The 26,752-nt window shown below is 31.8% G+C and overlaps 2 protein-coding genes across 7 annotated transcripts in view; both read right to left on the minus strand.

Moving 5' to 3' along the window:
* The window catches only part of LOC113510627 (unconventional myosin-IXa-like), a 43,482-nt gene extending 31,403 nt beyond the window's left edge, over positions 1-12,079 (minus strand). For 2 of the 5 annotated variants that reach the window (XM_052896404.1, XM_052896403.1), the window contains exons 1-8: positions 11,562-12,078; positions 11,210-11,387; positions 10,231-10,374; positions 7,077-7,189; positions 3,196-4,109; positions 2,540-2,720; positions 1,630-1,769; positions 802-1,048 (exon numbers count right to left, since the gene is read on the minus strand). In XM_052896404.1, the coding sequence (XP_052752364.1) occupies positions 802-1,048; positions 1,630-1,769; positions 2,540-2,720; positions 3,196-4,109; positions 7,077-7,189; positions 10,231-10,374; positions 11,210-11,239 (1,769 nt within the window). In that variant the 5' untranslated portion in view covers positions 11,240-11,387; positions 11,562-12,078. Of the gene's footprint in view, positions 1-801; positions 1,049-1,629; positions 1,770-2,539; positions 2,721-3,195; positions 4,110-4,182; positions 4,362-7,076; positions 7,190-10,230; positions 10,375-11,209; positions 11,388-11,561 lie in introns of those variants that run through there. The other 3 variants (XM_052896402.1, XM_052896407.1, XM_052896406.1) reach the window with 3 other exon arrangements.
* Positions 12,080-16,137: 4,058 nt separating this feature from the next.
* On the minus strand, positions 16,138-17,976 carry LOC113510629 (Krueppel-like factor luna). Of its 2 annotated transcripts, none has more exons than XM_026894097.3 (2): positions 17,579-17,976; positions 16,138-17,499 (listed from the first exon to the last, which is right to left on the minus strand). In XM_026894097.3, exon 2 carries the CDS (start codon positions 17,472-17,474, stop codon positions 16,659-16,661), a length of 816 nt encoding a protein of 271 aa, XP_026749898.1. In that variant the 5' UTR covers positions 17,475-17,499; positions 17,579-17,976; the 3' UTR covers positions 16,138-16,658. The 2 variants fall into 2 exon arrangements, with proteins under 2 accessions (XP_026749898.1, XP_026749897.1); XM_026894096.3 differs by having other exon boundaries at positions 16,138-17,481; positions 17,579-17,969.
* Positions 17,977-26,752: the final 8,776 nt, after the last annotated feature.

Below are 26,752 nucleotides of genomic sequence, written 5' to 3' on the forward strand. Positions count from 1 at the left end.
TTATAATTTATGTAAATATTTATTTAAATTTCTGTCTTGCACTACTACTGCCCACTCACTACTTCCTATGCCATTGCGTTAGGTTGACTGGAAGAAATCTCTTTTAGAGATAAGTTCTTTGCTAACATTGTTATTAACTTATTGTTGTTACTGTATGTTTTAATTATTTATTTAAGGAACACCAACAGCATATTGCATTATAACATATAGGTATAACAAACATTAAATATAATACAAAAAACAAACATGTAACCCAAGTTGTGAGCAATATCAGAAAATACGATTATGAGTAAATTGAATTAAAATATATATATATATATATATATATATATATATATATATATATATATATATATATATATATATATATATATATATATATATATATATATATATATATATATAATATGATAATTAGAGTTAATTTTTATTAGATTGTTGTACAAAATGCTTCAGCAATTTATTCCTGTAGGAATTCGAATTATCATACACTATATCAATTTCAGGTATAGGTAAATTTAACATACCTGCCAAGCGTGGCTACTAACGTAACTACTGGCAAAATCACCCAAAGGAGAGACCTATGTCCAGCAGTGGGCAGTTAACGATTATGATGGTGATGATATAAGTACATATTTATATTTAACTTAACACACTAAATATGTCTCAGTTTATATGCCAGTTCCAACTTGATAAATGATGAAAAGTGATCAAATAAGAAATGTGCATTTGGATTGAGCCCTTTGCAATTCAGTTCTTTCTGCCATACCTTAAAAAGAGACATAAAAATAGATAACTTACTTGCACTGATCATCTAAGAGGCAGAGGAGACCGCTCGGTTTACCCTCAATGAGCTGTAGACATTGTGTGTTATCTGAGAAGCCTATATCCGTCCAACGGATCCCCTCACGTCGGTATTCTTCCTGTTCATATTTAAATACGTGCTGGTTGAAGTAATACTGTAAGTGCTCATTGGCATAGTTAATGCACAGCTGCTCGAAGCTGTTGTTGGGGCCGAAATCCTCAAAACCGAATATGTCGAGCACACCTGGAACATAAGTTTACACATATAAAATCTCAAAGATAGAAACAGTAAAATTATTTAGTCATGTACAAAAGTTTAGATCTAATTGAATTATGATACTAGTTATCCATCATCTCTCATTCCTGTGTGAATTATAAGAAATCCCTGTTCAGTGTATATAGATTTATATATTCAACAAATTATTCTTGCTAAGAATATATATAATAATATATGAAAGTGAGCGTTTGTTTATGTTTTGATACGTCAACAGCTCAACTATTTGGCATGAAATTTGGTACATGGAAATAAAAATAACACAGTTAGATGTATTCGCACAAATATACATCTAGGTATGTACCTAGATGTGAATATGTATATATATACCGAAACATTTGTTTGTTAAATTCAAATTTATTTAATGTTAGATAACAAAATCTATTTTGTTAGTACCAGACTTGAAATTATGTTAGTGAAAAAGATTATAATTTAGTAAACCATATACCTGAGAGACATCTGGTTAAGCAATTATGTATATATTACCTAACTAATAACAATAAGGGATAATGTTAATAACTATCAATAAAGAATTATTCAAAACAATTTACCTATACTATGGCCTTGATGTTCCCTCAACGTGTCTTTCTTAGAGAGTAATGCATGGTTTACTTGCATCACAATCCAATCAAAAAGAGCACCATAAAGACACTTAGCCATAGCATCCCGAGTTGCTATCGCCTCAGGCAACCTATAAACAATATAATAAACATGCAAATTGCTATAACGTCCATAAGATTTTTAGGTAAATCATAATCATATTTATTAGAAATTATCCTTGTAGGTAGACATGGAGTGTTTTGGTCTGCGATTATGCACTTCAATAATTTTGGTTGTTGTCGCTTTTGATATTTCATTTAGAATAACAATCTTGTGATTTCCTTCAAATTTTGATTTAGATAAGATAATTCTTATAAATTAGGAGTTAAAATTGTAAGGAGGGATGTAAAAATAATAATTTTGAAAACTATACATAAAACTTAAAATATTCATTAATAATATCGATGACGCATAGTGATCCATATATTTATAGCACGCAGTAACTGTATGAAATTCCACCACAATTGTCATGAGGAAACTCAACATGCAACAAAACCACATATAATTGTGGAAAATACATGGATATTTACATTTTCGTTGACCTACTTCAAAAAAGGAAATAATATAATTATGTTTAATTTTTTAAGCAATTTATATCGATTTCTATGACATTTCTGTACTGATTTGCATGATTATTACTTTAATTGAAAGTCCTATACTAATTTTATCAAAATAAGTGTCGTAATTTGATCTCATATATATAGAATTGAATTTACCCACTTGATGAAAAGTGGTAATCGTCGCATATAGACATAAGGCATAATCCTACATACTCAGCAATTTGATTACCATATCCCACTTTTCCAATGTATATTGTAAGTTACATACACTATATAATCCTTAAAAAACCTAAAGGCTCACCTATAATTAATGACGAGGGTTTCGCCGGACGCTCTCGCGCGTTTGGACGTCAGAGCAGCTAGTAATGTCTCCTGTTTAACGTGTAGCAGAGAAGATATTAGAGAGACTACTTCAGGGTTTTTTACGCCAACTGCCTCATCATGATGATACGACTTTCTTTGCGGTTGAAATTCCACATTACCTGTTAAAATATTGATATTTGAAAAAATATTTTAATAAAGGGTAACATACATATATACAAAACCGAAATCTAACAATTATTCATCTATTACGATAGATTATTGTTTATTTACTTAAACATTCGCAAAAGTTAGTAGATATAATACATACTACCACCCTCTTATGGCACATACTTTTATCTCGATAAAGAATTCTCAAAAGAATCCATGCAGTCGTTCCCCAATAATTCGTAAGATTATATCGACAAACACCATAGCCTGATGTAAGGAATTTTGCAACTCACTGTCTATGAAATATATCAGATCAGTATAAACATCTGAGCTTGCAATTTCAGACAGACGTTTCTTAGGTGATGTATATATATTCACACGTAATCATTAAAGGTATATAAGAAAATGAGTTTTATATGTAAATCTGTGATATTTCATTCTAATATAATGTTCTAGTATAAAGGTCTTTTAGACGATTACACTCACCTAATAACAGAACAGCTGATAAAACTGCAAACAATCGCCGCCGTTTGTCCATAGTGAAGCCCACCATGTCCATAGACTGCTTTAACCTTGAAAACTCATATTGTTCATCAACACCAGGAACAAGACTACAACCAGTCCTCGATAAATAATTATATTTGTCTACACTGAGTAAATGCAGTTGCTCTTTTTCCTGATCAGATGCACCAGCCAGCAAATAATAAAACACATGATAATTCCTTTCATTGCGCCCTTGACTACATATTCTGGACTTCTCCAGAAGATATTTCTGCACCACAGCACCATGGACCATGCCATTCTCTTTATAATTCACTTGAATGAACTTACCAAACCTACTGGAATTGTTATTATGAGCAGTCTTTGCGTTACCAAATGCTTCTAGGACCGGTCCAGCACTTAATATAGTTTGTTCAACACCACTTCCATGTGATCCCTTTTGACTGAGTGCTGTTAAGTGATGAAGAAGAAAATTTGTGCTTTCCGTTTTACCCGATCCACTTTCTCCACTGATCACTATACATTGGTTTGTTCTCTCTCGTAACATACAATGGTAGGCAGCATCAGCTACAGCAAATATGTGAGGTGGAAGACTCGAGCCTATTCTTTTGTTCTGGTACAACTTCACATATTTCGGATTATAAATTGGATAGAACTTGAATGGATTTAGTGCTATGAGGATCGATCCAACATATGTGTAAATATATCCAGCTGCGAATCTCGCCCTCAAATTGTCTAACAGCGTTTGTTCGTTGAGCTCTGGTAGCTGACACAAATCGGGATATTCTCGATCTTTGGGCTGGTACAGAAACCTTTGGAAATAGTCCTTTATCAGCTGAGGGTCTACCGAGAAATTCTCCATCCATGGTTCGTCAGGTATTTTTTCTCGCAAGTAGAACCTAGTAACAAAATATTCACTTCATTACACGTCAGTAAAGATATAAACAATGTAAAGTCTAAAAATAAAATTACTTTTGAGTCATGTTTAGATGATTGAAACTAAATATTTGTATGAAGCCGTACAATTTTAGAGTCCATGTTTGATGTGAGTGAGTAGTAATGTTTTTAGTTTAATTGGCAGGATGGCGACGGCGTTATCAAGTGGTTGCGCAGGAAGAGTGATTCATACACAACATTGGAACATTATCCCCAATCACTGTTATATCCTTAACGAAGGGAATACAACATATGTCAGTATTATAATTGCTTTCATATTGTATGACTGGAATAAATAATTTCCAATAAATTTTATATTATATCTAAAATATCGATTATTCATAAAGGATAAAATAATTTATTATTTTGGATTTAATAAAATATAATCTGTGTAAGACAAGCATTTAGTGCAAATTAAGAAATAAGCTAATTAAAGTGTGACAAATCTGCCTAATCAGTAATATATCTTACTAATATAAAAAAAATCGTAATTCGTCGAAGTCTGTATAGGGAGATATTTAAGATAAATATGAATAATAATACTATTAATCTAAATATTTATTTTTCTTGTATCGTTTGTAGTATGACGCCAACAACAATACTTTTTAGAAATTTTGTCTGTCTGTATGTTTGTTGCGGCATCACGCAAAAACTACTGCACTCAATTGTAGTTATAATAATGGTAGAAGATCTTATTTAAAATCTGGTATATCAAGATGATACTCCATCGAGAGATGATCAAAATCATTGCTTTTCCTATTTCTGAAATCTCGCGTACGAAATAACGGCAAAAAAGTGAATATAAGTAAAAATGGAGATATAAATAGAAATTATGATTAGGACAATCGTCATTTAGTTTACAAAATTCCTTCATTAAATCTTAGATAATTAGGTTAATTGATAGGTATGAGATCTATTATTAATTATTCAGTAGATTACTCACAGGAAGTTACGAGATGCATTAACAATGTATGGATATTCAGTTACGTCTATGGCGCTCAACAGAAGTTGTCGTTTGTCTCAAAATTTGGGGCATTCATTATGTATCATAAAAAAAATTCTACAAGTTACCTAGTATACGAAATGACACAGCGATATCAATTTTAAGTGATAAGTTTAAATATACTAAATTATATTTTTTATGGCATAGTAAAAAATCTAGTTCAAATTAAGATTATGAGTCATAACACAAAACAAAAACTGACTCATTTAATGTGTGCGTATAGTAGTTTGCGGTATTGACAAACTGTTGCAGTTATCTGTATATATTTTATAATTTAAGAAAAAAAAAATACCTAAATATATATTTTGAGAAAACGTACTCATTGTATCATTATTAAGAAATATATTCATGTGTCATTCTAGCGTCGCGGTTGAACATTTAAATGATCATGCAATAGTACAGTCTACTGATAATATTAGTATGGAAGAAATAGCATTAGAAAAAAAAAAAGTATTTACGATTCTCATAACCATCTATGACTACATAACAAAGTTTTTCACTTGAAGCAATTACGGAACCCTAAAAATACTATCAAAGCACTTAATTTTTAAATAATGCTATAATTAGCTTAGCAATAATGCACTTCAAACTCATTTATGTCTAGGAATTAAGACAGTAATTAGGTAGGGGAATTTATAATGTAACATAATAAGTACTTGTTATTTTATGAAGTTGTCGGTTGATTCTACAACTGCCCAAATATATTTTACCTATAGCATCAAAAACTGCACAATTGCGATGTCTGCATAATATCCTTGATAGTGTCAGAAGTTGCATTACTGCGTCTTGTTTTTATATAAAATTGTGATGATGAAGGATTTTCAGTAGATCCTATCATTAAACCAACTTTTTCCTTCATATCATATTTATATAATATAATAATAATGACAAAATGAAGTAGAAATATATAGTACATTGTATAAATTTTATATGGGAATTATCAAGGTATTTCTAAGCAACAATTAGTCAACTTAACAATGGTATCAGAGTGACAGGTCCGACGTCCGACCGATTAATATGCAGGTGTATATGCAAGGTTAGATCTATCGCTACTTGTAATAATTGCTAGACAATTACAAACTGAGTGACCGTAAGACGCGCGTACTACAAAACCACAATTGATTGTTGTAATAAATGTAATCTCAAACAGTGTTTACAATACACAATATGTATTGTAAATACTGCGTTTTAAAATATACTTTTAAAATAAGCTTCATACATGTAGTAGTTTTATATGTTTATATGCATATTATGATACAATCTAGAATGACAAACAAGTTGATAGCTCGCCTGATAAAAAAACATAACAGGCATCTATACACACACAAACACATATAGAGAAAAAGAGAAATAGCACCTATTATGGTGTTATAATATTTATGACAGTACCATGGGCATTACACTGTGATGCCCATGACATACACACGTTGCCATTCCGGAGAACTTAGCTGTAATTCATATATACCCAGTATTTTCATGCACTACTTTGCCCTTTAGTGTTATGTTTACAACAATTTATTGTGTGAATTTGTTGAGGTGAACTACCTTATTAAGGATTGTAGTCGAGAATATACTTATTTATTTATTATTTGTTAAAATTATTTGTATTTTCTGTAAAATATTTAAAAATTTAAACATGAATTGTTGAATAATCTACACTAGACTTTGTTAAAATTTTACTAGTGGAATTCCATATCACTGATAATAACTGGAATTCATACCATTACAGTACATGTGCAACTGCAAACACTCGAGATCGACCACCATTACCATTAGCAAAAGTTCCACAACTTTCTATCATTTCTATTTATTCATCAATCACTGACTGCCATTTCATCCACACATGTTTACTAATGGTGGTGGAATTAAATAAAATATATGTAATCAAATAACCAGTAGAATTTGTTGATAGAAAATGAATGAATACCTGCAATATTGTTCAGAGTTGTTGTTGGGCCACAGCATCATGACTGCGACAGGGGATTCGTTGGGGCCAAGCCGTCTCTCCTTACCGTCGCCATTGAATATATCCCCAACAGTCTATACCAAATGAAATAAATTATAGTAGTTATAATTATTAAATATTAAAACATAACTTTTCCGTCTATCTTCACTAAACCTTACTTTTTAATACTATTACAAATGCAGAAATGTATATTTTGATGTTTGTTACTCTTTCAGTCAAAATTATTAAACAGATGGGTTATATCTTAACTTATGGTTTACTTATATACTGATTTACAACATGAAACCGCGAGATATAGTTAGTTCTTGCTAATGTTATAAATGCGAAAGTGAGATTGTTTGTTACCCCTTGGCACCTGAATGTCTCAACCAGTTATTAGGAAATTTGGTTACTATTCTAGGACGGCAAAGGACATAAGCTACTTTTAATCCTAGTCAATCAAAATATGTTAGTAATACGGACGTCACAGGTCAATACTAGTGGTTTCTAAGCCTGACCATTCAGAAATGTCGAGGGCCCAACTAGAAAACGTTAAATACAGCCAAATATTAACATTATAACAACTTCCTTTTTGTGAGACATAGTGATTTAAGATGTTCTTTTACATCAATGAAAAGCCAGGTTTGATTTCCTGTCAAGCCAAATTGGCAAGATTGATCCATTTCTATCTAAAAATTTCTTGGCATTACAAATTACGTATTATAATTAGCAAAAAAATATTATAACATAATATGTAAAACATTACAATCTTATGTTTTGTCAAAGACTATACAAGTTATTTTTGTTTACATTGCTATCAGAGTGTATTGGAATATACTTGAGATTGGAATTTTATACAATCTTCAGTCAATTATGCAGAATGCAACTTCATGGAAAGGAAGTGGGAATGGCATCCAATTTGTGAGTCATTTAAGAACTGCTGCTTACAGCAAAAAATGATAGATGACAAACATGTCAGTGTTTATGACTAATGTTCCAAGATAGCTTGATGACTGGGAACTAAATGTCTGTTATGGAGAGACTGTTCCCATCAGTGGGGTATTACGAGGTTTGTCCGGAAAGTACGTATAAAAGTTTTTTAAAAATTTTATTTTACAATTATTCAGGTAAATCAATTTTATCCCCTTCAAAGTACTCCCCCTGTGACATAATGCACTTGTGCCAACGCCGTTTCCACTGTGAGAAGGCTCCTTGAAAGTCCTCTGGTTGTAGGTTTCTCAGCTGCCCCGTCGTAGCTTTTTTTATCTCATTTATGTCCCCCAAATGCCGCCCCCGAAGTACCAATTTGGTTTTTGGGAACAAGAAGAAGTCACACGGGGCCAAATCCGGCGAATAGGGGGGGTGTTCGGTCACCGTAATGGAATTTTTACTCAAAAACTCACGGACAACAAGAGAGGTGTGGGCAGGGGCATTGTCGTGGTGAAGAATCCAACGCCCCTCTCGCGCCAATTCTGGACGAACTCGTGCCACACGAGCTTTGAGGCGTCTGAGCACATCGACGTAGAATTTTCCATCAACTGTCTGGCCTGGAGGGACGAATTCTTGATGGACAATCCCCCGAACATCGAAAAAAACAATCGAAATCTCTGAATCTTTTTAGCCACTTGTGGACGGTTGGTTCCTTCACAGCATCATCCCCATAAACTGTTCTGAGATCGGCAAAAATTTCACGGCCATTCTTGCCGAGTTTCGAGAGAAACTTGATTACGACGCGCTGCTCTTCAACGGAAGCGGGCTCCATGCCGACGGGGTTTCGTTAAGAGGTAACTTCACAGATGGCGTGACAAGCCAGTTCGCACCGCACGGCGGTCAGACCAGAACTGAAGCATTGTTAGGGACATAAGGAAGGGGTCCTGCGCTTACCTGGCCTCCCCACTCCTCTTTCTCGCATTCCAGAACACTTTTATACGAACTTTCCGGACAGACCTCGTATATTTTAGATTGATTCAAATAGATTTTATTCCATAAAAAAAACACCAACTTCAATTCTGGTGAAATCAGTTATTTTGATTTAAAAATTAAACTGTTGAACTGATTTTGATAAAATTTCATTGAAACCAATAATAGAGATATAAAAGAAATTTTCCAAATTAGTTTATAAATGACAGAGTTACGAGGTATTAAATATAAAGATATGTATACAACCGAATTGAGAACCTCTTCCTTTTTTGAAGATGGTTGAAAATTAATTTAGCTACAGACTTTAAATCAATTTGTTTAATTTTAAGTTATAGAAACACAAAATTATCCACTGATAAAAAAGCCAAATCAGGAATTATTTATTAGTTGAATGTTATCTATAATCATAAACATTGGTATATTTAAGATTAATCTCTCAAGGAGAGCCTGGCCTCTTAAGACACACAATATACTTTTAGATGTATCCTTGCCACATAGGTGAAAGTTCTGCTAAAATCCTGAGATGGATCCTCACCAGACATATCTGGGGAGGGCAAGGCCTATTTGGTTGATATGATGGATCAATAATTATAATTATTAATTAATGAACAAAGAGATTGTTATGCAAGTGCAACATAGTTGTGAAGAAGTGGTTGTACATTTATGACAAATTACAACATTCCAGGATGATTGTTGTTGATAATAAATTCATTGATATTATATGAAATGTTTATTATAAAACTTTGTTGCAAAAATTGTAAAAGTGGAACATTTTTATTTTAATATAAACAAGATAACTGAATACTGTTACTACTTATCCAGTGACTACATATAAACTATTATTGTTTTGATAGTCAAAGTAATGTAATTACTGCATAAAATATCCTTTAATTTGATAATAATTAATTTATAGGAATGTGATATGTATATTGTATATAGTTCTCCACATAATATTTGAGACAAAGAAGACAGACTTCTTGTTATATATATTTATTATAAATTTGGTTCAAGTGGATAATAATGATTTTCTGAAATATTTAAACAAAAGTATTAAAGATAGAGAAGAGCACTACAGAATCAATTTGAATATTTAACTTAAAATTTTATATTTTATTACTACACAGAAATAGCATTATAATCAGAGAGGAAACCTACAAAATAATAAACTATACTAGGTATAATAGCTATACATAATAATTGAATTTACAATAAATACCTCAGCCAATTCATATGGCCCTCCCGATCCATCACTGAGGTTTAATTTGTCAGCTATACATGACACAATTTCTTCTGAACTAGTCTGCTTTGAGGCTTCCACTGATAATGCCTCATAGTGTGCAGAGAGTGCACCAACAAAAACCTGTTATTGAATTTAATAATAATTTACATGGAATATCCTTATTCATATATATACATGAAAGTAAGTTTGCTTATTATCTATTGACTCCTTAATTTGTTATTAATAGGGTTTAACAGTGTCCTTACTAGCAATATACCCTAACAGGTTGACTTTTCAGGAGGTTCCCTCTAGAAACCATCATAGTTAATTTATGATTAATTTGTTGCAATGAATCAACTAAACAGCTTTCATCCTCACCTATCATCATGATCACCTATTAAAAAACCTCTTTACTTCCTTTCTGAAGTGAGGTACTGTAGTTATTATGAAACTAATCAATTGTGATTAATATCTGTATGGTGTTTGTTAATTAATAATATTTTGAATGTTTATATGTAAGTATAACAATGAGGTTCTACTGGTAATGATAAGGGAAAAATAATGTAAATGATTTGGGTGGGATATTGGATTAATTTTGATAAAGTTAACAATATATTTAGTTTAAAAATATAATAATACCAATATCAAAACATAAGAAAGTATATTTTTACACTCAAAAATTGGTATTTCATTAATTGGCAGGTGTTAAGTCGGCTTATCTTTATTTAAGACATTGTGTTATTAACACTAACTTGAAAGAGGGACAATAATAAGTACCTATCCTATTTTGCATTTTGTTTAATAATTAAAATAAAAGTATCAGTTTTAACACTAAAAAATATAGCATAGTAAAAATTAATGACAACTAACATATCAATTTTACTTAATGTGATACTTTATTTAATAATAGTAAAAATTATGATATACATGTTATAGATATAAGTAAAATGGTTTCTGATAACAGTTATATACTGACCTGCACAATAAATCTATCAGTACTAGCCATCCTGTGTCATTGTTCTCTTCTTTGCTAAAATGCTTCAATCAATCTCCAGATACCTTCACCACATCATATCCATTGACTAGTTTCCTCACATACATATGCCTTTTGTAATGCATATTACTTTCTTACTTAATTCAAATAACTAGTAGTCCTACAACATTGTAATGAATATAATAAATTTACTGTGAATAAATGTTATATTTGTCTATAATTATTTTTGAAATAAGCAATAATTCTGTGTTATGCACCTGACCCCCTGTGAGCACAGGTTGAATTCAACCATGACAGGAAAAACATAATGGATACATTTTTAATGATTACTTACTTCATGGGTTGGGTTATTGCTTGTAAGTTTATTATATTTCCAGGACTCTAGGAACAACTTTTACTGTGTAACACAAAGAAGAGAAATCATAAATTTGGGTCACATGCTGATTGAATAAAATAACCGAACTTTTCGAGATGCTCTAGTGGATTTCCTTTCTTCACTGCAGTTTTGCTCTCTACAGCAATTTATGTGATAAGCACAGAACTATTGAAACTTGATTTTGGCCTCTTACGAGTAAAAAAACAACACTAAACACAAAACTAAAGCGAAATCGGTGTCTTCAACAACCTGTTATTTGTCAAACATAACTTTCCGCAACACGCCATATATTTATGCTAGATAATTATTTACAGTAGTAAAAATATTAAAACGTTTTTTACTGTGTAACGTATTAGCAAAAAAGTGCGTAAAATATTTGAGTTTAACTTTGTTCAGAGAAATTTAATCTATTGAACCACCATTTTTATTTGTGTCGAATTGAATCGTGTATCTTGTATATCGTGTATCTATTAAAAACCCACTTCAAAGTACTTATAATTGTATAGAAATGTATATCAATAAAAGACTTCTGAAATTACTAGCATAGTATCATAGACAAAAGAACAGTATTAGTAGACAACCTATTATGAATTTATGGTTATACGTTCAGAAATGTTTCTTAAGACCTCAATAAACGATCAAATATTTAGTTTCTGACAAAAACAAAGATGTTTGATCTTTTCTATCTCATGAGAAGCAATAGATATTATTTCCAAGAGTTTAACCATTCACGGTCTACGAAGTAAAACATACGAACATGCTTACGAGATACTGACAGAATTGATATATATGTATATGTAATTTTTAATAGTATCAAATTTATATCTATACTAATATTATAAATAGCTAAATGAAAAAAGATATACTATTATTGAAGTAAAGGACTAAAATCTATAGCACAAATATTCATTATTTTTAAGTTTACAAAAAAAAATTGCGACACTATATATCTAAGGCCAAAAAATGGTTTTTATGTTTAAAGTAAAATAAATTTTACAAAATTAATTTTAGATACAGATTTGACGTATACTTTACAAATTCTTACAAACATTACGAGACAATGTTTACTTTTTACAACATGCTCATTGATATAGTTGGTCAAAACATAATGCGAAATAAAAACAATAAGTCGGTAAAAATATTGCGTTGTCGTTGGCAGTGACCGTGCGAGAATAGTAGGGGGGGGAGGCGCGAAATGAAGCAGGAGGAACTACATAAACGACCGTGTTAAATTTATTGACATCAGGGAATGGGTTTTTATAAATTTTAAATATATACTGAACCTATAATACTAGCAAAATGTATATAAAAGTGAATAAATAAGGACAAATTGATTCCATTACAATACTTGTTTATTATCTCTTTATGATTATACTCTGTTATGTAATTCAACAACAATCAAATCAATCATAATTAACAATATTTTAAGTGAAAGTAATGATGATGATATAAAATTAATCGGTAATATGGCATTCATATCTTAAATATTATATTTAGATTAGTTTACAAAAAATACAAGTTAATACGTTAATTACATGATTCCATTTTTATTAATTCTATTGTAAACAACATTCAAATCATTTTTACAATATTTACACTAAATCGCAATATCAACACAATGTTATAATATTACATTTATTACCAAATATCTAATATTTTCTGACATTCATAATTTATATTTTATACTTGGATAAATAGTACCTTAATTCAATTTATAAATAAGGCCATATATTGACTTTACTGAGTCAATATATGCACCTATGCTATCACGTGCACAACAAATTGTTAAATAGGCCGTTCTTTTTAAAAACTTAGAGAATATTATTAAATCAAATTACATTTATTAGCTTGCTACATGGTAAAATAAGGTGTTACATATACAAACAAATACATAACATGTTGCACCCCGTAGAGGTATGCAAATTAGTGCAGTATTTTTACACACGCCAAAATACCAGCCTTACTACAATGTGTTGAAAAGTTTAAAAGTTACACAAACAAATAACGCACCTGTACGAAGCCTAGGTACATCGCTAGTAGATATATAATTTCTTATAATCACTATACGATAAGTCTATGATTTCGCCTTGAAAAATATTAAGTTAAAAGATTATTACCACTGCCAGCACCATCTTGTCAAGTACTTGAAATGGCTATGGTGTCGATTCTTGGTTACAGCTATGGGTACACTTTAGCGGTTTTATAGGAGCAGAGGTGGATTATTTAAACTACCAACTGTCATCAACTATAACCTAATATGCTCTCATTATATACTTCGATAAAGCTTCGAAGCTCCTTACAAAATATACCTTTGACGAGACATGATGAATGTAAACTATGTCTCTTGACCCTTTATACATTCTTATGTCACTCCGTGTACCTACCTACTATAAAATGAATACGCGGTGTAAGACATATTTGCTAAATGTAATTTGTAGGGACTGTCCATAAGACAAAACACTTGCTCTCGGTTTTACGAACCATCATAAATTAAATTTGTGATAATTATTACTTAAATCCTTTAAAAATTAAACTTATTCATAAAAATTAAAAACTTTTACAAACCTATTTTAAATATAGGAGGGTTTTTTTCACTTTCTTTCCAATTGGGAATTTAGCGCAACAGAGAAAGACAAAATACTTTAATAGCTACAATAGGTTTAAGAGATGTTTGGCGTTTTATAAATAGGGGGCTTAGTTCATATTCCTCATAAAAATAAAGATTACGTTCTGATATAAAATTTAAATTTTAAACTTGTTTAGAGAAATGACGCCTTAAAAACGACCCCTTTACCTCTAGTCCTATATACAGCGATCTGAATAAAAATTACCACATGTCTTTCCCCGTCTAAAATATTACGTGTATACAATTTTTTTGCCAATTCACACTAACTAATTTTCACATTTATAATATAAAGAATTTCTTTAGGTACACTGTATTATTACTAAGAGCATGGTATACTTGCAACCCGCTCTGGTTTCGTACGGTATTTAATAATATATAATATCGTTACTCATAGATGAAAGAATTTTTAAATTTGATTAAATATTTTTGAGTTTATTCATTATACACAAGAAAACATATACATATTATGTTATTTAAATAATAACATAATAAAGAATACAAGTAATTCTTTATAGCTAATATAATAAATAGTAGCATCATAATGTAAGAGTGTTCTTTAGACTGTAGTAAAACAATGACTATATGTCCCACTGCAAAAGCGAAGGCCTATGACTCGAGAAAAGTTAAAGAGATGGGAGAGCATCATTATCTGCACTTTTCTCACTTTATACCGGCTGTTGACCATTTCTTCTTAATTACACCTTGATATCTTTTGGTTTACCTTGACGCTGTTTTTTTATAGTTGAACTCCGTGATGTTGAAATCTTGGCCACATTTTATTGGGTATTTGATAAACACATAAACTAAATAGTGAAACGCATGGGGAACATGGCTGGACCAGGTTTACTTTAGCTTGGCTGTAGCATAAGAAAACCCATTAAATAGCCAATTATATGTAGCTGTATTGTATAAAATAATCACATTTAAGTTCACTATGCGAAAAAAGTCACTTTCTTAACTGGTTCTACGAGTAGACTGACGGAATATAAAGCCTTTTAACGGATTTTAAAAAGGAAGGATTTATTTATGTTCGTAGTCTATATTATTTTAGTATTTTATTTTGGGTGTATTGAACACGCCGAATTCTGAGCAGAGTTACTATGGGCAAACTATGGGTGCGATATCTATTTGCAAAATTTTTAAACAAATGTATTTGGTAATTACTTTATTAATTTTATATAAATAAGTGTATATTGGTCAATCAACAAGCAGTTTCCATTGGAAATCAAGGTTGATACTTAATTCTTGGTGAATACGTTGATCTATCTCATAAATCCGTACTCATCTATCGCTCCTCATTAATGTACTTACATATAAGTGTGTATAAAACAATAGCGCCAGGATTATTATTCCATTTTCAATACTTAATAATATCTTTAATAGCTTGAATTTTCTCAATGTGTTCCGCAGGGAATCCAATACTATGAAACGATAAGTAGGTAGAGACGGTTGACCCAAGCGGTCGCCTTGAGGAATTATCCTATTCAATTGAGCCCATAGTTGACAGATGTGATTTCCGGTATATGTTGTTTGGTTGATAGATAGTACAAAAATGGAAGATTTCTCACTGAGTATTCCTGTTACGTGATATTGAAGAATCGTGTATTAGGTATTATGTATATTGTACCTAAAAGTAATATTATATTTAAGTATGTTTTTGTTATATAGGTAGGTATAGTTTGCTAATACATATTATGTCCTACCCGGATTCTCTTCTCACTTAGGCTTATAATGAATACAAACTATTGTTTGTATGTTAGTATTAATTATATAGTTATAGATATGTATTTTAACAATTTATTAACCACCATCATAAATAAAAATATAAGAACTATATATAATATATATAGAAGGTTCAGTAGTAACTTATTGTCATATGAACACCTATAGGAATTGAAACAAAACATATTTAATTAGTAGGTGTGTATTACATAATTGTTAAATAATAGTGATTCGGCCCGGCTTCGCACGGGTAGATAGAATTTTTGAAAATAATTATATAGCTTATATTACTCGCTCATAAATTTATCTCTATAGCTGAAAGAAATTTTAAAATCAATTGTTTTTGTGTTTATCCGTTACAAACAAACAAACATTCATATGCTACCTTTTTAGAATAATAGAATATAATATTAGATATAATCCTATCCTTCTTTTGATATTGAACTATTTATTTCCATTAGGTAACTTTCATATTTTACTATTATAAAGTTATCTAATGGTATTAAGTAGTCTTTACAAAACATTCAGAAATGTCTTTTACAAACGTACCTAATTTTTAATGTCATTTGAATACACGATTTACATATTCAAAAGTTTTATACTTACTTATTTATTATTTAACATTCATTGGGTTTTTAATAAATATACATACATCAGTTTATTTTACACCACTAAAATTAACGTCCATTGGTCTATGCACTACAGAATCACAATAGTCGTCTAGTCCGTTGTGTGGTGTTGATACGGCGTGCAGCGGCGGCGGATGCAGCGGCAGCGGCGGCGCGGCGAGCGTGCACGCGCCCGTGCTTGGCGAGGTGATCCGAGCGAGCGAAACGCTTGCCGCACTCCGCGCACCTGTACGGTTTGTCCCCAGAATGGCTGCGGCGGTGGCGCGCCAATTCGTCGGACCTCGCGAACCGCCACACGCATCCTCCCCACGTGCACTGGTACGGCTTTTCGCCGCTATGCCGACGCAAATGCGCCCTCACGTGCGACGCCTTAGCGTATAATTTTCCGCAATCTTCCACTGGACAGCGAAATGCTCCGAGCTCTGGGCAAAACTTTGGCTCACCCCATGATTGCACTTTTGTGAGATTTTCTTCCGCAGTAGCCTGTTTCTTTTCCCAGCCTGTGTGCATTGTGACATAGTCGTGGGTAGCCAACACACATAATGATTCGCTACTGCCGGCCGAATCTTCTAAAGATTGCGATGCATCGTTGGAAAGATCACTGTTTAGAGCCTCAAGTAGATATTCGTCTATTATACTCTTGTCCAAATCTTCAAAGTCAAACACGGGTGATGAACAATCCAGTAAGTTGAAATCATCTTTATTTACATCGTTACCACAATTCACGAACGTATCACAACGAAAATCCAAGTTATTAAGTTGCCAGTCGTTAACGTCCGAATCAATAGAGGGTAGTTCAAAATTAATGAGACTTTCCACCGGAGAGTACTCGAACAGAAGCTGGTCGTTAACAAGTGCATCTTGAAAGATGCTGGCACTGCTATCACAATACATGCCGAATCTGAAAACAATAAAATACCTAATTTAAACAAAGTTGTGAGCTAATTAAAAACTTTTAAAGAGAAATAAATATATTATTTAGGAAAGAAAGTACTCACCAGCAGAAGCGGTATGTCGTGTAAGGCCAGTTTACTGGTTGTTATTCGATAGCAGACGGAACTGCGATAATAGAGCGAGGATGTTATTCTGATCGGGATGAGTAGGCAGCCGGTTGTGGCGCGTCCCGAGGCTGGAGTGAGGCTGGCGCTGCCGCCACCGCCGCTCGAGCGCTCCGGACACCACGACGGACGCGATAACGACGATCGGCGATTATCGACGGATCCACGCACGCACATGTGTCATATATACATTCACTCACTATTATCGATCCTTATTAAATATGAAATTAACCAAACAAATTAAAACTCATTTGGGAATAAATTATGTTTGTATATGTAGTTGATTACTGAGCACGTCATTAGATATTCTGTTTTTATTTTGCCATTCTTTTAACACAATAAGCAGTTGCAGCTATTGAGATAATAGTACAAGTGTCAATTAACAAAGCTGTTTATTGAATATGATTATGGAATTGTAGATCATTCACTTTCTTTGCTCTTATCGCGGTTGTTTGCATGACTTGTCCTACAGTTCTTTTACCTAAGCAGACAATTTATAATCAACTTATAATAATTATAAATAACTACATTCTATTTTTTTTAATACATGATAATAAATTGATTTGATTTTCACACGTACATAATTTAATAATAATATTTAAGAAGAACTTACAACGAATACAGACATAGAGATAATTTTAACTTAATATAAAAACAAAGAGGATATTATCGTTATATTAAAAACAATCCATAATTTCAAACATTCTCTTTAACGCGCTCTTAATGATCATTTTATAATTACTTGTTACAAAAGAAATGCACTAAGCACATAAAATTAGTATTACCCTAAAATGGATAAGTAATATAATGACAACAATTCTCAGGATTATGAATATATCAATTCAGTCGTCATCGCCTGTCGGTTTATTCGGAAATATTACAAAAACAAAATGCTGTCCGGAACTACGTAGATAAGTAAATATATTTTGCCAGGCTTACAGTTACTTGATAAACAACAATGAATAAGGCGCACAGTAGACGATAGGGTTTGTTGTCATTGTTGGCGCGGTTATGATGATTTGCATGATCATTGGCGAATGCGTTACGCATTTTACGTACGCACATTACATGTAAATCCTGTAATACTGTAAAATATCTTAGTTAACCATGTTTATAATGATTCATTTATTAATAAATTTTAAAATTTTTAAAATTATGACATTAAAGGCGAAATAAAGAAGAATCAACACAAAATCTAATAGATTCTCTATTCTCTTGTAGATATTAGTGAATATTTGAAATACGTTCAGTTGTTTGAGTAACAGTAATTTCAGATATATAAGACTTCAATAGTGGCTACAATACAGACCTAACAAATCATACTTATTACACACAAACCTCTTATGAAAAACTAGGTAGTTGCTCTGTCTAATGGAGAATATGTGCACTAAATCCGTTCAGCAATTTTTCAGAAGTCGGGTCAGCTGAAATCACGCATAGGTAACTATATATATATATATATATATAGTTTTTTTTGGTTATATATATATATATATATATATATATATATATATATATATATATATATTATTTGTATAGTTAACTTACTTGATGTCACTCATAATAGTGGTCAATTTACTACTTACGATTATAAGGAAATCTCAAGGCACTGAATGTATTGTACGTTCGTGGCTGTGCTAACGCCGGTTCCATCAACCCTATTTCTTTCAAATGTCCAAAATACTGTTCTTATTTATTACATGTTCACATTACATAATTAGGAAGGGCTGTATGCCTAATGAAAAGAGTATGTACAACAATAGATATTTTCAACCGACATCAAATAGAATGTATTTTTTTTTTTGTGTTTGTTACTTTATAACACCGTCAGTTGTACACTGATTTGGAAAATTCTTTATTTTTATCTAAAAATATATACTTACAGATTTGTCTCATACAAATTTTATCATAACTGGATCAGTAGTTTAGTTTTTAGATCAAAATAAATTGTTTTGTTACAAGTGAAGGAAATTGTTGGTGAAATTGAAATTGTTTTATCGGCTTTTTTGTGGGGCATAGTGTTTAATTATTATAATAACATACCAATCGTATACCAAATAACTTTTTTCAATGTGAATGAAATATATGAAAATTATTTTGAAATTCGGAAACTTACGTTACAATGTATCAACACATAGCCAAAATTATTTAGTCTGGAAAGAGAAGTTTAAAATTTGGAATATCACTTCCATTGCTAACAATATATCCTAACAGGTCGACCTCCACGTGGTATCAAATTGAGATTAAATTTTGTTAGTAATCGGGATTAATAGCTACGTTACCAGTAATATAGGTACTATCGGGTCGACCTCCCACAAGATCGTCTCTGGAAACCATCGTGATTAATTCCAGCTGAATTCGCTACGATGTGCAAACTGCATTTTGATACTAAAGAAAAACATTTTAAGATATAGAATAAATATAAATTTGATCTCTGTTCTCTTATAAAACATGTTAAGTAAATCGATTATCATTTACAAATTTGTAGGTGCAATCTGTTCCAATAGATATTAATGAAAATGTAAACAAATTAATAACTGACACGACAGCTGATGTCCAATAGTAGTATATAATAGTAAATCCAAAATCGATTAATTGGTAGAATGTTTTGATTTCTTACTAATATCATTCAGTGAGAGTTTTCGTGATCCTATTAACAAAATTTGTTTACCTTTAACACATCATAATTAGTTTTCCTTGATTGCGTCACGGCGCGACGCGACTCACGCGTGCTGAGTGCTAGCCGGCGTCAACAGGGTGCGGCGTCGCGACGGCAGGCGCGCGCGCTCGGTGGCTGGCAGTGCCAACATATGGTGCTGCACACTATCTGCTCATGTTTCAGGTCCCCATGTAATTTGGAGTACAATCTATGTTTAGTCTGTTTCAATGGAACTTAATGAACAAGTAAAACTACAAATTTAACCTGACTATAAGACTGCTAATTAATGTCCAATAATCCAATATTTATTTATTTAAACAACTATATTGAGCAAACGAAACTATGGTATAAAAGGCGGATTTAATGCTAGTAGCTTTCTCTACTAGTCAACTTTTGGGACGAACAGTAAATGATGCACGTGGTAGGTATTTTGTTATTGGGATAAGTTATTAAATAATAAATTCAAAAGTTTGTAACGATGAAAGGATATATGTTTGTTTCTCTTTCAACTAAAAACTACTTAAGAGTTCCGAATGAAGTTTGTTACACGTGTAGGTTATATCTTAATTTAGTACATAGAAATACTTTACTGATTCATGCGGGCTGAACCGCGAGATACAGCTAGTAATTTAATATAGTTTTCAGTTCCATAGTATGTTTTTTTTTAATATGTGATTAATTTTAGTTACAAAAAAAAAACAGTATATCAAGGGATATTTTCGATAATTTTAAATTTTGGTATGAATTATAACATTTATGTTTTATATCAAAATAATGTAATATAAATAGAAATGTTATAAATTTACTTTTAATTTAATAATATTTAAATTACATATTTAATTCCATTGCTACATATTTATAGTTTTGTTTATAGTCTTTGAGCATTCAAATTCGTTTAAGTGGATGAAAGGATTATAAGTACAATAGGGATTAGCGGCCCGATAAGTAACAATATGTCAGGTCGATCTTCATGCGGCCATAGAAAATGTGATGTTTTAACTTTGACGCCACCCCTATCAGGAACTTTCCTCGATGGGCCAAATGATTGACTTCGTCTATACCTATGAAACCTTATTAATGATTACCTATTACTAATTAGATTTTCATCACAGTATGTAATAAAACATGTTAATTAGTCAGACGTTCGCAATATATTCTTTCCATATATTGCGCCTTTGTTACGATTTGTTATATTTACATGGAGTACAATAACCATGGGTGATAACTGATAAGAGACGGTGGCTGGCACCACCAGCGTCTGCGCCGCCGCCGCGCCGCCGCGATCCGGTTACTTAATATTAGTATTTATGTGTTTATTTCTAATTGGGATAAGTATGTCATGTATTTGATTAATAAGCGTATAATAGTGTCATATAAACATCAGATTATTAGTTTTGTAATTTTTAAGTATTTTTTTCATTAATTCATATCTACTGTACGAGTAGGTATACTGTCTACTGCCGAACATAAGCCTTCACCATAAGGTGGGTTTTGCCAAAAGTTGCCATGGTTGGCAGGCGAATTGGCAAACGCAGTTAGGTTTTTGGTGATGTTTTAAGAAGAACGGGAAAGGAAAGTGTGGCTCATTCTATGCCGGAACATAAGACATACCTACCATTTATCTTCGAAATCGCTCAACCGATTTTAATACAATTTTATAAATCTATATTTTTTACTAAATAATGTTAAATAATCTTACTAATAAAATGAAATTGTAATTAGATGACGTCTATATATGGGATACATTAAAAAAATATCAGGGATCTGAATAATACCAGTAGATACCAAAACAATAATTTTTGGTTTTGTCTATCTGCCTGTATGACAGTTCCGGTATGACGCTAAAACTATTACACCAAATTGGATGCGGTTTTTACATTTGTATTCCTGAAGATTAATATTAAAATTCAGTGTATAAATAAACAAACAAATTATTTAGGTAAGTATATTTATATTAGTATACGAAAAAAGATTAACAGCATTATTTATTTATGTTCAGTTCATTTCTTTGTTCGACGGTTTATTTTTTTGTTAAAGTTTAATTTTATTTTTCGCTTTTTAGTCCCTTTTTTCGTAGGTTTAAATTTCTGTAAAAAGTTTTTATTTTTTTCACTTGTTTGTGACTAAAGCTTTTTTGGTACAGACTAATGGTTGGCGGCTAATCTTTTTTTCGATAATTTTTTCTTATGTTTTGATTATATTTTTTTTTTCTAGAAAACAATATATTTTTAATATTATTACCTATTAATGGATAATAACACTAGTTTTAAGGAATGAGTTACATTAATTAACATAATGTATAAACAGTATTTTTTTCAACTGAGCCTCTCAATTTGGTTGTATTTTATTTTTGTTTGTTGCCTCGTAGCTCCTTTAGTTATAAACTAATTTGGAAAATTCTTTTCTTATTCGAAAGGATATACATACTTACTGGTCTTTTTACGACTAATGTCGGCTTTTTTTGTGGAACATCTTTATTATTATTTGTACTAATATGAGTAGATGAAAACGCTTCTCGAATAAGAAAACGATATGTAGCAGAATCTTTTTGTAGAGAAAAATAAAAGATTAGAATTAAATAAAAAGAGAAATAGATTCACACGTCCTCAGAATAGTTTTATTACCTTATTCAAGAAAAAAAAATATCCAAATAGGATTACAATAAAAATTTACGCGGGATCACACATAAAAAATAATAATATACGGTTATTATTAAACATAGGGGTTGACTTGAAAATCTCATTCGTTTATCATCGGTTAAAAATAAAAAGCAAAATAACTAGCTTTGTTTTTCTGTATAGTTCTTATTCATATATTTTGTATCTATATGACTTCGTATTATGAAAATATTATAAATGGTAATTGTTCAACCATTTTTTGTAACCGTTTAGATAAGAAGGGTATGGTATTCACGTGTCAAAAATAAATAGCAAACTCATTGATAAAATGTCTCGAATTTCAGCCATTGAAAACCAATTTAGCTATGTTGTCGAGTGATTCGGAAATAAAATATGCTGTGATAACGTCATTAAGCCACCATGGAGTGGCCTGTCTCATTTGGCAATAAATGAGCGTGCTTTTATGGTCGCATTCCTACGCTTTAAGAGATAAGACAATTCTATCCAAACCAAATAACACCATATGCTTGATCAAATAGTATGTAATTGTACATAGCAGTTACCTATCCACTTACGTTTTTTATGATTTTTTTTAATGGAAGAAAATGGATTGGTTGTTCCGCTTGCATTATTGGTATACACTGGTGGGGCACCAATGAATGATATATATAATGATGATAACTGCAGATGAGAGCTGAGGGTCTACCATGAAATGAAATTTCGAATTTTCGGAGACAATTTCGTGTTATTGTTCACACCGTAATCGGGCCAATAAATGGAACTTAATCTTAACATTTCATTCGTCGTAAATCCTATAATAAAAGTCCAAAGAAATGATATTTTAATATTTTTAAACGGTATGTATTATGTAATTTTAACATCATATTTGTGTTTCATTCGCGCCCGAAATTTCGTAAGTCATTTCATAGTAGGCCCTCAGGTCATTTAATACATTGTGATGAATTTAACAAGAATTAATCACGGTAGTATCAAGAGCGAACCGAGTGGTGGTCGACTGATGGGGCTGTTAGACCTATTGTTAAAATTGTACCTGCTTATGTTGTACCTGTACACGGCGTAGTGTTGGATCGAGAGCTGGAGTCTACTATAAAATAAAATTTTTCGGATTTAATTTCGTATTTTCGTTCATAACGAAATCGGCCCAGTAAATAGAGCTTAAAATTTTGTTCGTCATAAATCCTACCATAAAAATCCAAAGGAACGATATTTTAAGAATTTTAAACAATATGTATTGTGTAATTTTTATATCAATTTTGTGTTTAGTTCGGTCCCGAAATTCCGGAAAACATTTCATGGTAGGCCTTCAGCTCTACCGGCTATAAGTATACTTATTACTGTGTTAAGCAGTGATTGATTTTAAGAATTCTTTCTTAATCGAAAGAGTTTGCTTGTGTTTTGTTTTACTTACTACTTTTGTCTAGATTGAATTGTGTATGATTATAATTATTAAGTTTCGTAGGTTGCGACTCGTGGCTACCAATAATCATTAACAAAAAAATTTGTCAATCAATATTTTAAAATTTACTCCCTAGTGATGATGTTTTTTACTGGACGATAATAGAATGGTAACCCTGTCTGCGCTATCGGTATACGTTGGCAAAGCACCAGTGAGGGATGATAGGTGAAAATGAAGTAGGTCAGTTAGCTCATCGTGACAAATTCAACAGTAAAACAATCACGAATGTTTCCAGGGAGAACCACGAGGAGGTCGATCTGATAGGGTTTATTGCAAGCAATGGGGATGCTTATCCCCATTACTAAAAACCCCTTCTCCGCCCTAGTGATAGTATAAACCTTTACCTACTAGCGTAAATAAATTCAAGACCGTCGCTAAGCTTGTTTCCTGCCACTATGTATGTATTTAAATAATTGATAATAGCAACAGTCAACAGATGATCTTACTCTTCTATACATTTGGAATATTTCAGTTTTATTATATTAATTACCTGGAAGCCACGACTTTGTTTATGTGAATTAGAATAAAAGTATCTAGTTACCTAGTTACTTATTCTATTTGAATTCTACTGAATTTAATTAAAATCTGTTCAACTTTTAAGAGTGATTGAATAACAAGTGACAAACATCTTTATGACAAGGAAAGTGGAAAGGAGAGGATTTTATGAAGGGTTCTATCGGTACCACTGTAACAATATAGCTTGAATTCAATGTTCACCTGGCATACCATAGTGGTTATTTACTGGTGAAATCGACATTTTTATGTCTAATAATACTTATAAATCAGATTTTCCGTATTATGATACTTGTAAATTCGATTCTGGCATAATATAGGCATTTGTGCTCAAAATATTTGTATTGGGTTAGAACTATTTCGCCGTGTGGTCTCTGCGTAGAATAGGTCACCCCTTACATTCCTATGGATGTCGTAAGAGGCGACTAAGGGAGGGCGAGGGATGGGCAGCTGCGTCTCTCTTAAACATCTCCAAAGCCTAACTCTGGTTGCCAATCTTAAAGGGGAAGCTCATGTTCAGCAGTGGACACTTATAGACTGATATGAAAATTTGGTTAGAACAAATTTTATTCATTCATCTAGGATTTATTTATGTATTGTATGGTAAAATAACAAGCTGTGTTTTGTTTGTGAGTAGATGGCAGTTAGTGATATGTTCGCGTCTATTTATTTTTTATTACTTCTCTAGTTTAAAATTTATTAACCATACTTGTATTCTGGAAGCCATCCTGTCATAATGTCATTTTTTAATTTCATGTTTACTTGGTTAGTCGAGAAATGTGTCAGCATTGTGAAGTAGGTTTGCATCACAAATAAAGGAAAATTTACACAACGACATAAAATAATGTTTAAAATGTTACTAAAATGATCACGTAAGCATGGGATTTGTATCTAAAATTAAAAAAATATTGTCATATATCGATTTTTCGACTGATTATGATATTTGGGAAAAGTGTTGTTCAGTGTTACGAATGCTGTTGCACGTTTCGTAATATATATTCGTAATAACAAACTGAGACCTGTCTAGATTTTGCATAATCGGATTTTAGTTTAGTGGTAGATAACTTATTTAAATTGATATTAAATTGCATGTATTGTTTATATATTTGTTGCGATATTTTCACCAATTGTGATAATTCTCTATACGACCAATAGTGTCGGTCCCATGTTTTGTTGCGACTGAAGTCGTCTCGAGTCTTTTTTGGCAAAGTGAAACAACATTTATCTTGTTTTTATTCATACTATTTAGGCATGAAAATTATTGCTGGATTTAATTCATTATCGTTTAGTGAATATTTTATTTTTAATCACAGTGATATCACCAAAGACAAATCACAAAAAGTGATTTTCGCTTGTAATAACTTAATGTCGTCCTCGCTACTATTTGCTATTGAATGTCAAATATGAATTATGATTTTTATGATAACAGCGACCGAATAAAGATTTTAAAGCAGTGGAGTAAAGTCTCTATTCGCTCGCTCTGTACGATCTAGTCGACCGTCTGCAGCGATATCACTTCACTGCTAACCAAGTACATAGGTGGGAAAGAGATTGTTAGCGTTGGAGTTTGACAGCCCTGTCAGTTCTGTCTGTCAGTCTTGCCTGTTTGTCGACCTAACAGAGGATATTGCTGGCAATATCCTCTGTTAGGTCGACCTCCAGGTGGTTCCCCCTGGAAACCATCGTGAACAAATCTTGTTGAATTCGTCACCATGGGCTAACTGACCTGCTTCATCCTCACCAATCATCCTACAATCCTACAAGTACATATACTCTGAACTAAATCCGAACAGTGACTGTCTGCGATGTTACCTTAGTGTAATTCATAACAGTGTATATGAAGCAAC

This window comes from Galleria mellonella, unplaced genomic scaffold (genome assembly GCF_026898425.1).
Source record: "Galleria mellonella isolate WM207_F2 unplaced genomic scaffold, CSIRO_AGI_GalMel_v1 utg32, whole genome shotgun sequence".
NCBI lineage: Eukaryota > Metazoa > Arthropoda > Insecta > Lepidoptera > Pyralidae > Galleria > Galleria mellonella.